A 12748-nucleotide genomic window follows, 5' to 3' on the forward strand; every position below is an offset into this window, starting at 1 on the left:
GGCGCCTGGGTCGCAGTAAAAAAGAGCGCGTATCTTGTACTTAAGTATGGGAGAATGTTGAAACTACAGGTATAATAGAAGCAGGTTTGACGATCAATCGAAGCGCACTTAGCATTAGAACTTGCTGCGTGGTGAAGCGTACACTGCATAATGTATATGAACGCTGAATACTAAAGTAACAAAGCAACTGCCTCCGCCGCCTTGCTTTCGAACGGCCGGGGTTGCAATACTCAAGAATGTCGAGGGGGGAACAGTAAAAGGCTGGTGGATTTCTTAGCAGCCGCTGCCGCCGGCGATGATGAGGCACGAGGTGCTGTCGAACATGGCCATGAAGTTGGTCATGAGCGACCAGACGAAGGCGAACGTGAGGTAGGCGACCGTGAGCGCACCAAGGATCTTGCTGCTGCCGCCCGAGCGCAGCAGCTCCTGCGTCTCCTCCTTCTGGCGAGGCAGGAAGACGAGGAAGACCCACGAGAAGGCCGTCATGGCGTACATGATGATGACCGCGTACGTGACGTCCTTCCGAATGGAGGTGTCGTCGGCCTGGATGCGCTCCGTGGTGAGGTCGAAGGGCTGGTCGATCACGAGCGTCATGGCCGTGGCGAAGGGCGAGGACAGGTTGGAGACCATGGTGATGAGACCGTAGACGACGCCCTCGTTGCCCACGCCCGAGAGCTCGACGATGACGAACGTGGAGATCATCCAGCCGACACCGTACGGCAGCTGCACGGCGACGGGGAGACCCAGCCAGAACCACTGGCTACGGAAGACGTCCCAGACCGTGATGAGGGTGCAGATGCCGTCCACGATCATGACGAAGACGCCCGTGAACATGATCATCCAGCGCCAGTTCCAGTGCAGGCCCCACTTGGACGTGACCATGATGCCGGCCATGAAGAGCAGGTTGCCGAAGATGTCGCTGAGCGTGCTGTTGATGGGGGTAACACCCACCATGTAGGAGGCCACGGGGGAGCTGGCCGTGTACGAGATGCTGGAGAAGAGGCCCTGGAAGAAGTTGAAGAACACGACCTGGTACATGGCGCGCTTCTGGATGAGCTCCCACAGCTCCTTCATGTAGTTCTTGAAGTTCACGCGCGGCTGCTTCTCCTCCTTGATGAAGAACCAGGTCATGGGGATCACGGGCGCCGTGAGCACCGCCAGGATGATCATGAGCTGAGGGAAGTTCAGAGAGAAGTTGAAGTCGCCGCCGTACTCCTCGCCGTTGAAGCAGAAGCCCGTAAGGAACTGGCCGATGATGACGAACACCGTGCGCACCACGTAGATGGCCGACTGCGTCTTGCCGCGCGTCTCCATCGGCTCGCGCTGGGCGAAGTCGACCACGATGCTGTCGGCGCACACGTCCGACAACACATAACCGACCGCAGCGAGGAACATGAGCAGCACGTACTTGCCCGCCTGGTCGGCGGCGTCGTAGTTGATGCGCGCTTCGATCTCGGGCGTGTAGTCTGCCGGCTTGATGTCGCGGTCGGACGAAACCGTGTAGTACGGGTCTCCTGCGGGCATGCAGGCCATGATCAGCAGCATCACCAGACAAATGATCCATCCGATCACCATCCACGGCCTGCGGCGGTATCCCCACAGTGGCACACAGTCGGACAAAATGCCATAAAAGCACTTGAAGCTCCACGGCAGCACCAGCAGCGTCGACGCCGTGGTCACTTGAGTTCCCGAAGCATTCATGAACTGCTGTAGGAACGGGTAGATCGTGGCCGGAAGCACGCCGTAGTTCAAGCCAATGGCAGCGTACTGCACCAGGAGACCGATGCTGTCCCTGCTCTTGAGATCGGGGGCGCCACCCTCACGCAGCGCGCCGCCTTCGATGGCGTTCGGGTCCGGCGACTTCACGGGCGTGTAGGCGCCATCCTCGAGTTCCTTGGGCTGCGAGGTGCCGCTCACGAACGACAAGCGGCCGGGGAGGTCGCCCTTGCTGGGGCCGCTCGGGCCGTGGTGTGCGGTCGCCATCTCTCTGTTGCGCGGCGAGTTCAAGTGAGCTGCAGAGCAGAAGTTCCGGAATGAAGCGTGTGGCGTGACCTCCCCCGACAACTGCAGACAGCCAGGCAACCAACTGTTTACACTCTCGGTCACGGCAGCAGCTCAGAAGAGACTGCCGGCACTGAGGAAACCGTAGCAACGCGCTGCCCGCCGACACAGGAAAAAGTTTGAAGTACCGCTGGACCCGCCATTTATGTGAACGGCATGGCGGCAGGCGTGCGGATTTGCACGCACAGGCGGGGAGTGCCGTCTCCAGTGATGAATGGAGACCCGCTACTGTACACTCCACGACAAAAAGATATGGACACCGCCAAAAGTGGCTGTAACTTCGTCAATTTTTATCGTTTTAAGGTGCGGTTTGGACTAGAGTTGCAGAACACGCTGATAAAGATCTGCACGTTGCTAACACGCGCGCTTTTGCGCTTCTTCAGGTAGCTCACATACAAATCACTGGTTCTGCCCAGGTGACAAAACTTATGGACAGCTAATCCCCATACAAATATATTAACCAAAAACCCTTACAAATGATACGACTTGGACTTTGTATGGGGCGACCAAGGCGCCGTACAGCGAAGCGAGGCACACAATGACGCGTTGGTACAGGGGGCAACGGGCTCACAACGCGACCTCTTCATGTACATATAAGGTGTGGCAAATGCCCGTCAACAGCGTGGACCTGCACTGCAACGAGGTGACGACCGTTTAACGAACTGTAAATCGCCGATTAAAGTTGATTAGAAAAACTGATCGAGGTTAGGGTAACCCGTTTATGTTAACTGGTACTGTATAGATATGTAAGACTTTCCAATATTTTGGATAAGTATACAGGAACCTCGCTCTTTATCGAGCGAGAACACACATGTATTTACCTAGGTGAGACCTGAACATTTGCCACAAGCACTACATCACCAGTCCGCTTCTACAAACAAGCAGACTCACCACATAATGGTTGAATTGGGTATCAACCTATCGATTTAATATTGACATCATTTAGCCAAGGCTGGCCTTTGTTTCGTGGGCATCCGGGCAAAACGCACATAACCTCGCGGATCGTCAAAGCTCTGCTCTCGCCTGGCCTATTATTTGCAGTGCGTAGATACTCAACACCATTGTGTTCACGCCAGGCAAAGCTTCCTTAGCACGTTTCGAAAAGGTGCGTATATTGAAACGTAACGTTACGTACCGACGAGTTGTATTATTGTGTAAATTGAACCGCAAGAGCCGTGCTGCTCGTGGACGAATGACGAAATATAAAGAGATTCATCGACATCTACGTATCAGACGCCACGGCAAGACTTCCATCACTTAGCAACCTTTGCCGCCAGCGATAATGAGGCACGACGTGGACTCGAACATGGCCATGATGTTGGTCATCAGCGACCAGACGAACGCGAACAAGACGTAGAACCCCGTGATACCACCCAAGATCTTACTGCTACCCCCCGTGCGCAAAAGTTCCTGCGTTTCCTCCTTTTGGCGAGGCAGGAACACAAGGAACGACCACGAGAAGATCGTCATGCCGTACATGATGAGCACCGCGTAAGTAAGGTCCGTTCGGATGGAGTCGTCGTCGGCCTGGATTCGAGCCGTCGTGAGGTTAAACGGTTGGTCAATCACGAGTGTCAGAGCCTGAGCGAACGGAGACGCGAGGTTGTCAACCATGGTAATCAGTCCGTAGATGGCTCCTTCATTACCGACTCCCGACAGCTCGACGATGACAAAGTTGCCGATCATCCAACCGACACCGTAAGGAAGTTGGACAGCCATGGGGAGACCGAGCCAGAACCACTGGCTGCGGAACACATTCTAGATCGTCAGGAACGTAGTAAACCCGTCCACAATAATGACGAAGATACCCGTGAACAGGATCATCTTGCGCCAGCTCCATTGCAGGCCCCACTTGGATGTAGCCATGATGCCAGCCATGAACAATACGTTGCTGAAGATCTCGCTGATAGTGTTGTTGATGGGGGTCACGCCCACCATGTACGACTGAACAGGGGAGCTGGCGGTGTAGGAGATGCTAGAGAAAACGTTCTGGAAGAACTGGTAGAAGATGACTTGGTACACAGCACGCTTCTGGATGAGCTTCCAGAGTTCGGTCATGTAGAGTTTGAACGGCACTCTCGCTTGCTTCTCCTCTTTGATGAAAAACCACGTAATGGGAAGGATCGGCGCCATGATCACCGCCACGATGCACATCAACTCCGGGAAGTTCAACGAGATGCTCAAATGGCTCACGCTGGGCGAAATCCACCACGATACTGTCGGCGCACACGTCCGCCAGGACGTATCCAATGGCCGCGAAGAACATGAGCATGACGTATTTGCCCGCTTGGTTGCCGGCGTCGTAGTTGATACGCGCTTCGATCTCCGGGGTGATGTCAGCGGCAGCAATGTCGCGGTCGGATGGAACCGTGTAGTATGGGTCTCCAGCAGGGGACGCCGCCATCACGATAAGCATGGCAAGGCACATGCCCCAACCGATGAGCATCCAGATCTTCCGACGGTAGCCGCAGATCGGGACACAATCCGACAGGATGCCATAGAAGACCTTGAAGCTCCATGGCAGGATCACCAGCGTTGAAGCTGTGGTCACTTGGGAGCCCGTGGCGTTCAGACACTGCTGCAGGAACGGGTACACGGTAGCAGGCAGCAGACCGTAGTTGATGCCGACAGCTGCGTACTGGAACAGCAGACCGATGCTGTCTCTGCTGGTGAGACTGGGGGCTCCACCCTCACGCAGAGCTCCTCCCTCGAGATTCGCTGGGTCGGGGGTCTTCATCTGCGTGTAGCTAGGAGTGCCGTTGTCTGGGTCCTTGGTTTGTGAGGTTCCGCTCACGAAAGACAGCCGGACCGGAATGTCGAGCTTGCTGGGACCAGCAGGCCCGTGTTGTGACGCCATGCTTGGTATCCAAAGGCTTGAGCAATAGAAGGCAAGATCCGGAATGAACTGGTTGTGGTTTCAACAAATTGGTTTCTTTGAAGACTCTACTGGGATAATCTGACTGGGTAACTCTACTCACGGTTCCAAAAGATGAACTGCCAAAGGCGATGGGGGCCATTTGTTCGCAACTTGCGGTAAGATACCCTCTCTCAGAGAGGGTCTCACCCCATCGCCGACCGGAGGGGATCTGTCGATTTGCCTCGTTGCGATGAGTTCTACACCAGCTGGACAAGGAATCCGTGACGTCCTGAAATCGCCCACTGACATTCGTTGCCTCCTCCGTGATAAACAGCAACGAGAGGAGCGCTGCAAATGTTGAGCCCGGTGACAGGGAGAGCTCCCTCCGAGGTCTGCAGTCGTCCACACCGGATGTGCGCGCTAGACAGTGTGAACGGGAAGGGAGGGTACGCTCGAATGAGGAGATGATCCACGAAGCGCGGCCGCACTGGACAGTACCTCCAGCCACGACCACGCGCACTGCAGCAACATCAACGCTTGTGCAGCCAAGTTGTGCTAACCAACCAATGTCAGCTGTACATGTACGTACAGTGCCACGGGAGCATTCTACTTATCGTACAGTACTAGTACATGTAGACCTGTCGTGAGCTTGAAGCCCATTTTTTTCGGCGACCGCCTGATTAAAATTCTGGGTTTAATCCCTTCCACGTCATGTTAGTCGATGCGATCAGCGTGAATGATTTTTGTTGTGCGCTATAGCTGAAAGGTTCTTTGTGCATGTATCGACGGCGCTGGGCGAGCCCTGGGTTGCGAGACTCTCGCCGCCAATGTGTGCGTAAGAGCCTCACGTTTCGAGCGTCACGCAATCTACTCAAAAGTGCTGGAGAGGAACCGTATTGTACAGTACATGTATCACGCAAGATCCGTTGACAAGAACTCGATCTGATTCCAAACAATGAATATTGAAGCAACAAACCTCGGGCTTCTAACAAAAATACTCACTGAAATTATCTTCCTCTTACTGTAGTTGTCCTAATACTCTGCTTCTTAGCAGCCCTTGCCTCCTGCAATAAGTAGGCACGACGTGGACTCGAACATGGCCATGATGTTGGTCATCAGCGCCCAAACAGTAGCGAACGAGACGTAGGCGACCGTGAGCGCGCCGAAGAGCTTGCTGCTGCCGCCGGTGCGCAGCAGCTCCTGGGTCTCGGCCTTCTGACGAGGCAGGAACACGAGGAAAGCCCACGAGAAGATCGTCATGCCGTACATAATGAGCACCGCGTACGTGAGATCCGTACGGATGGAAGTATCGTCAGCCTGGATACGAGCCGTCGTCAGGTTCAGAGGCTGGTTAATGAGCAGCGTAATGGCCTGCGCGAACGGAGACGCCAAGTTGCCGACCATTGTAACCAGACCGTAGATGGCTCCTTCGTTGCCGACACCAGCCAGCTCGACGATGACGAAGTTACCAATCATCCAGCCCACACCGTATGGGAGCTTCACGGCCAGCGGCAGACCGAGCCAGAACCACTGGCTGCGGAACACATTCCAGATCGTTAGGAGAGTTGTGATGCTGTCGGCAATAATGACGAAAACGCCCGTGAACAGGATCATCTTGCGCCAGCTCCAGTTGAGACCCCACTTGGACGTGACCATGATTCCAGCCATGAAGAGCACATTGGCGAAGATCTCACTGATCGTGTTGTTGATGGGGGTCACGCCCACCATGTACGACTTGACGGGCGAGCTGGCCGTGTACGAGATGCTGGAGAAGACGTTCTGGAAGAACTGGTAGAACACGACCTGGTACACCGCGCGCTTCTGCAGCAGCACCCAGAACTCGCTCATGTAATTACGGAACGAGATCCGGGGCTTCTTCTCTTCCTTCACGAGGTACCACGTAATGGGGAGGATCGGCGCTGTGATGACCGCGACGATGGACATCAGCTCGGGGAGGTTCAGCGAGAAGTTGAAGTCACCGCCGTACTCTTCGCCGTTGAAGCAGAAGCCAACCAGCAACTGGCCGATGATAACGAACACCGTGCGCACCGTGTAGATAGCCGACTGTGTCTTACCACGCTGCTCGATGGGCTCACGCTGGGCGAAGTCCACCACAATACTGTCGGCGCACACGACTGCGAGGACATAGCCAAAGGCCGCGAAGAACATGTACATGACGTATTTGCCGGCCTGGTTGCCAGCATCAGCATTGATACGAGCTTCGATCTCCGGGGTGATATCAGCGATGGCAATGTCGCGGTCGGACGGAACGGTGTAGTACGGCTCTCCAGCAGGCGACATGGCCATCAGCAGCAGCATGGCCAGACAAATGACCCAGCCGACCATCATCCACGACTTCCGGCGGTATCCGTAGATAGGCACGCAGTCGGACAGGACGCCGTAGAAGACCTTGAAACTCCACGGCAGGATAACCAGAGTGTTGGCCGTGGTTACTTGGGAGCCCGTGGCGTTCAGGTACTGCTGCAGGAATGGGTAGATCGTGGCAGGCAGCAGACCGTAGTTGATACCAACGGCGCAGTACTGGAAGAGCAGGCCGAGACCGTCCTGGCTGGTAAGGCTGGGGACCTCACCCTCACGCAGAGCACCACCCTCGAGGTTGACGGGATCATTGATGTCATCGGGAGTCTTCGCCACTGAGTAGTCGTGGCCATTGTTGGCCTTGGCTTGCGAGGCGCCGCTTACGTAGGACAGTCGGATGGGGATGTCGAGGTTGCTGGGCCGTGAGGCGACCATTCTGGTGTTGCTTGTGTAGTGGAGAGCAAATTCCGGAATGAAAGCAGACGGCTGGTGGTGGCAGGGTGGTAACCCGCAATACTGTACCCCAGGAAAAAATATCTTGGGGTCTCCTGTACTTCAGTTCCTGATCTCTTTCCCACCGCCGACTGAAGCACCAAGCGCGTGAGATGTGTACACAGAGCTTTCCGCGCCGAGCCGGTGCTGAGAGTGGTGACGTCCTGGAATCGGAAGCAGGCATTCGCTCCTTTGGCTGTGAAAAGTTGTCGGCGTCAGAGCATTGCGGATCGACCATGCGCCAGGCAGGCTGCCTGAGGCAGCACCAGCCGCAATGTTCCTTGCTCCGGATATGAGCTCTCGCTAAAATTCATGTGGAAGTTTGTAAGGAGAACCAGTTTTCTGCGCGAGGATAGCCGTTTGTGCGGATTAATTATTCGAGATGGGTCGTCAGCCAATCGACGACCTCAATTGCTGAGCGTCACAAGTGACGCTTGCATTGTTCGGATTGATTAAGAAGTTAAACTGCGGAACAGCAATCTACGGTACACTCACGGCAGGGCGATGCTGTTTGCATTATTGGTCGTCACTGTACACAACAAGCGAGTTCTGTGTCAAGCTAAGATTTAGGCGCCAGTGCATGTATAATGCTGGAGTCGTTTGCCATGTTTGAAGGAATGTCTTGGCTCACATCAGTCGATATTATCCCCATCGTGGATGTGAATGAAATTGCTCCGAGTTTGGAATATAAATACCATGGTACAGAACTCCCCAGCTTACCCTCGCCTGCATAAAGTCTGGTACCTCGCACAGATAGTACAAATCACTGTTGTCGCACATCCGTGCATAAATTCACCATATACTGATTTAACTGAAAACGGGAGGGAAAGTGTCGAGTGGGGGAAGCTTACACAATAGCAATGTTGTAATAAATCAGTATGTTTAGCCTCCTTTTCAATTCTCTTAACCTTGCAAGATTTATTGGTCCCACCTTTTTGGCTAAGGCGGGAGTTCTGTACAGTGTACTGTACGGTACACATATAATTCTCCGGATTTTATCCAGAGTTGTTAGGGCGATACGACTGCAGGTGCAAATCATTATAAAAATGCATGCTCCGCTATCGGTTATAAACGAACGGATCATTAACGTATCGGAACGTACCCGTTAAATTTAATAAACGCTTGGAAATATATTATCCAGCGGCGTGTTGCTTGAGTCTTTTAGGGCCGACATTCGCGTGACACGATCGATCGGATGTCGCTCGACCATGACTCCAAACATAACTACAGTTGAGTTTGCAGTACATGTATGTTCAACGATGTTACATCGGTGTCGCCACGTTCAAGTCATGGAACGACACCCACGAACACCCACGACTTCAATTTAAAGTCGTGGGTGTCGTTGAAGTCTTCAAACGATGCTGGTCTCGTTTCAACCATTCTGCACGTGCACACGTACCGTTACCGCCGCATTCAAGCCCTGCATATTATTGCAAGATAGCTAAGGCATAGCGAGTGACCAGTACATGCTCGCGTAAGGGCTTGAGATAGTTGGCAGTATGGTTTCGGAACTTGGTAGCAAACCCGAATAAAGACAAAAGCACCAACTGCTGAAATTTAAGGATACTTCGCTCTAACCAAAGAACCTCGGGTAGAACTGCTAGGCACATTTAAGATACATTAACTTAGAATCAAACCTAGAATCGAAACTACATGATAAAATCCAGAGCTTCTCCGTGCTATAGCACGGCTTAGTAACGACAAAGTGTATTATACGTATGCTTTTCTCGGGGACACTCACATTACGCATAACTGTAAGCTTACAATTTCATTTTCAGGATCTGAAGTTAGCGCAAGTGCACCACCGACAAAGCTGTCAAAGTGCAACTCTCAAACCAATGCAAAACACAAGTAGCCCACAGTCAGTGCCCCAAGACGTGCACTCGATCCACCTGATCGCTTCAGCTCCTGGATCTCTTGTTTCTGTCTCGGTAGAAGAAACAGAAAGAGCCACGATAATGCCGACATGCCGTACATGAGCAACACTGCCTCCGTGATATCGCGTCGCACCGCATAGTCATCAACTTTGACGCGCTCGTTGCTCAAATCCCACAGGGCGTTGTCGACGGTCTTTGTTAGAGTGGCTGCGAATGGGGACGCAAGGTTTGCCACGGTCGTAAGCAAACCGTACATGGCTCCTTCGTGGCCTTCACCCGCCAGCTCCACGGTCGCAAACGTCCCGATGAGGAAGTTGATGCCAGCAGGGACGTTGTTGTGGTTTAGAATAAGTACCAACTTTTGACATACCGATCGGAGTTTCTAATCTCGGATAGAAACAGATGCATGAAGTACAAGAACTTGATTTTCGTATCTGTATAATAAGGATAAGTGAGTTTACTGAGCTCCACCAGTTTGCTAGGGCTGTAGGAAAAGAGAACCCAACCGGATGAAGAACTGGAGTCGGCCCCACTTTCAAATTGGCCCTCCGTCTGACGGTCAACTACAACTACAACTACAACTACACCTACCGGCTCAAGACAACAACATTTCAGATACTCAGATGAGTGTCTTGACCAAGCGAGAGAAGACCGTGCCTGGCGGACTGGAGAAATTCTCCGGAAAGCACCACGAGTATGCTACTTGGAAAGACAAGCTACTCACGCACGTGGCCCAATTGGACTTGGAGGCCGAGAACAAGTTACTCGAAGCCGGCGATCCGGACCCGAAGGTCTGCATGAGGGACTTCTTGGAGTCCACCTTACGGATGCAGACGTGAAAGCAGCTCCGCCCGAAGGACAATTGGCTGTCCGGAAGGAGATCATGGTATGGCGCAAGGCGGACGCAGCCATGAGGCATGTCCTCAACTCGACCCTCCCAAACTCGTTTCTCTCGTCCCTACCGGACGAGGTGCGAAACATGGAGGTGTGTCTTATTTGGCAGCATCTCGAACGGAAGTTTGCGTTTGGTGATGCTGGAGGATTGGTGGCGTGGTCGAATCGGTGGACTCAGATTCTGAACTCGAATTGGAAAGACACCATGGCCCTGTTCTCGCTGTTCAACCAAGCGCAGAACGAGATGAATCGGAAGTCTAAGAAGCTACTCGGCAAGGAGATGATGACGGAGACGATGCTGTGCGTGCAAGTGTTGGCGCAGCTCCCAAGCGAGATTTGGGCATCTTCGATTGAGCTCACGGAGGAAGCGTTCACCGCCGAAAAGGTCGAGGCGGCGCTGAACAAGTTGTTTGGTGGCCGATCCCGGAAGCAGATCACGGGAAATGGCGATGCGACAACGGTGGCGCGCATAAACCATGTCAAGAGTGAGCGTGCTGTGCGTGGATACGACACTAAGAAGCGCAAGTCGGATGCCAACACCAAGGTTCAGGACCAAGGGTGTTTCTACTGTTCGGCCAAGGACACCAGAAGGCGCAATGCGAGCGCATGAAGGCCGACCGCGACCCAAACCGTGAAGGGGGACCGCTTTTCCGCACCAACGTGCAAGCCTAACTTTCCAAGCGGGCGCCCAACGGAACTAAGAAGATTGCCACGGTGCAGCACGTTGCAAAGAAACAAAGGACGAAGCGTGACGCACCCACGGACGTCGAGATGGAAGAAGAGTTCAAGCTACCTGAATCGGAAAATGCCGGATCGGAAGACGAGAATGGAGGCTGTCTGCTGAGTTTCGGTCAAATCGACACCAGGGTACGTAAGAAGTATGTTGCTTACTTAAATTGGCTACGGCGATTAACAGTTTCGGATGATCTGTGGATTGTTGATACAGGAGGTGGACTAGGGATAAGCCCGGACAGGAGCTGGTTCGAATCTGTCCACACAGGTTCGAGTCACCAGTTTGAGTATGGAAACGGTAGCACGTCGAAGACTGCTTTAACGGGTTCAATACAGATGCATATTGCAAGTCCTTTCAGTAAGTCTATCGGTTTAAAGATAAGGAACATTGCTCTCGATAAGGAATGTGGGAGTAATTTAATTAGCGCTTGTCATCTAGCCAGACAAGGTTACAATCACGTTCAATCCCGAGATGGGGAGTTTTGTATTTTTTCAGTGAGAAAGGGCAGCTTTTATTTGCAGCCGTTCAAAAGGGAGCAGTATATTATCTGCCTTCATCTAAGTACAGCAAAGTTAATGCAGTAAGAAAAAGTTATACACAAGCTCAGAAAATAGCTTTGCTGGAGAAGTGGCATCATAGATTAGGCCACGTTCACAAGGCCAGACTTTTGGCAATATTTAGCAATGGATTAGTTGAAGGAATTCCTCAAATTCCTCAAAAGGAACTAAAGGATCATCCTTTCTTTTGCGCTACGTGTGAAATCGCAAATTCCATGCGAATGTCATATCGTAATAAAATAGGCTCAAGAAGTAGGCAACCATTGCATACTTTACATATGGACACCTCAGGAAAGATAAAAGTGAATGGAAGATATGGTGGTTTTGGTTACCGCTACGCATTGTCAATTGTAGATGATGCAACATCCTATAAGTGGGTGTTTGTCATGAAATCGCCAAAAGAAGTGTATGGTCACGTTGTGAATCTCGTACGTCAATTGGAAAAACAATATCCGTATGAGATAAAAAGAATTCGCAGTGACGGTGGCAAAGAATTTGTAAATAAAAGAGTTAAGGCGTTTGCAAAATCTAACGGCAGGCTATTTGAGAAATCTAATGTAGACTCTCAGGAAGAAAATGGAAGTGCAGAACGTTGTCACCAGACGTTAATGAAACAAGTTAGGAGTGCACTATTAGCGGCAGCAATGCCAGCAAGTTGGTGGCCTGAAGCCATTAAGTACGCAGCGAAAGAATCAAATAGACTTCCAACATCTAGACTTGGCCACACATCGCCATATGAGGCCCTAAATAAGAAAAAGCCGGATGGGAACATTTTGCAAATTTGGGGTAGTGTTTGCTATGCTCACATTCCGAGTACCAAAAGAAAAGATAAGCAATTAAGTTCACGAGGACTAGAATGCAAATTTCTTGGAATTGCAGAAGACTATAAGGGTTGTAGGCTGTTAGATGCAGCTAATAATGTTTTACTGATCGCTAGAAGCGTAAGATTCGATACAAC

At 52.2% G+C, this 12748-nt stretch overlaps 6 protein-coding genes across 6 annotated transcripts; 2 read left to right on the forward strand and 4 right to left on the reverse strand.

Annotated features, from left to right (window-relative positions):
- Positions 1–273: 273 nt before the first annotated feature.
- On the reverse strand, positions 274–1983 carry PHYSODRAFT_506784 (hypothetical protein; the record flags this gene model as incomplete). The annotated part of the gene is made up of 1 exon (XM_009529915.1): positions 274–1983. The coding sequence occupies one exon, from the start codon at positions 1981–1983 to the stop codon at positions 274–276; it is 1710 nt and encodes a 569-aa protein (XP_009528210.1).
- A 1335-nt stretch (positions 1984–3318) lies between these two features.
- PHYSODRAFT_332851 (hypothetical protein) lies at positions 3319–4918 on the reverse strand (the record flags this gene model as incomplete). Its single annotated transcript, XM_009529916.1, has 3 exons — positions 3319–3819; positions 3853–4255; positions 4290–4918. 3 exons carry the CDS (start codon positions 4916–4918, stop codon positions 3319–3321), a joined length of 1533 nt encoding a protein of 510 aa, XP_009528211.1.
- A 1047-nt stretch (positions 4919–5965) lies between these two features.
- On the reverse strand, positions 5966–7672 carry PHYSODRAFT_508292 (hypothetical protein; the record flags this gene model as incomplete). Its single annotated transcript, XM_009529917.1, has 1 exon — positions 5966–7672. One exon carries the CDS (start codon positions 7670–7672, stop codon positions 5966–5968), a length of 1707 nt encoding a protein of 568 aa, XP_009528212.1.
- A 1887-nt stretch (positions 7673–9559) lies between these two features.
- Positions 9560–9862, reverse strand: PHYSODRAFT_332853 (hypothetical protein; the record flags this gene model as incomplete). Its single annotated transcript, XM_009529918.1, has 1 exon — positions 9560–9862. The coding sequence occupies one exon, from the start codon at positions 9860–9862 to the stop codon at positions 9560–9562; it is 303 nt and encodes a 100-aa protein (XP_009528213.1).
- Positions 9863–10229: 367 nt separating this feature from the next.
- On the forward strand, positions 10230–11458 carry PHYSODRAFT_332854 (hypothetical protein; the record flags this gene model as incomplete). Its single annotated transcript, XM_009529919.1, has 4 exons — positions 10230–10397; positions 10484–11044; positions 11182–11367; positions 11447–11458. 4 exons carry the CDS (start codon positions 10230–10232, stop codon positions 11456–11458), a joined length of 927 nt encoding a protein of 308 aa, XP_009528214.1.
- Positions 11459–11643: 185 nt separating this feature from the next.
- PHYSODRAFT_379452 (hypothetical protein) lies at positions 11644–12191 on the forward strand (the record flags this gene model as incomplete). Its single annotated transcript, XM_009529920.1, has 2 exons — positions 11644–11716; positions 11836–12191. Coding segments are annotated over 2 exons (429 nt in total), but the record flags the coding sequence as incomplete, so codon positions are not given.
- Positions 12192–12748: the final 557 nt, after the last annotated feature.

Source organism: Phytophthora sojae, assembly GCF_000149755.1.
Source record: "Phytophthora sojae unplaced genomic scaffold PHYSOscaffold_5, whole genome shotgun sequence".
NCBI lineage: Eukaryota > Oomycota > Peronosporomycetes > Peronosporales > Peronosporaceae > Phytophthora > Phytophthora sojae.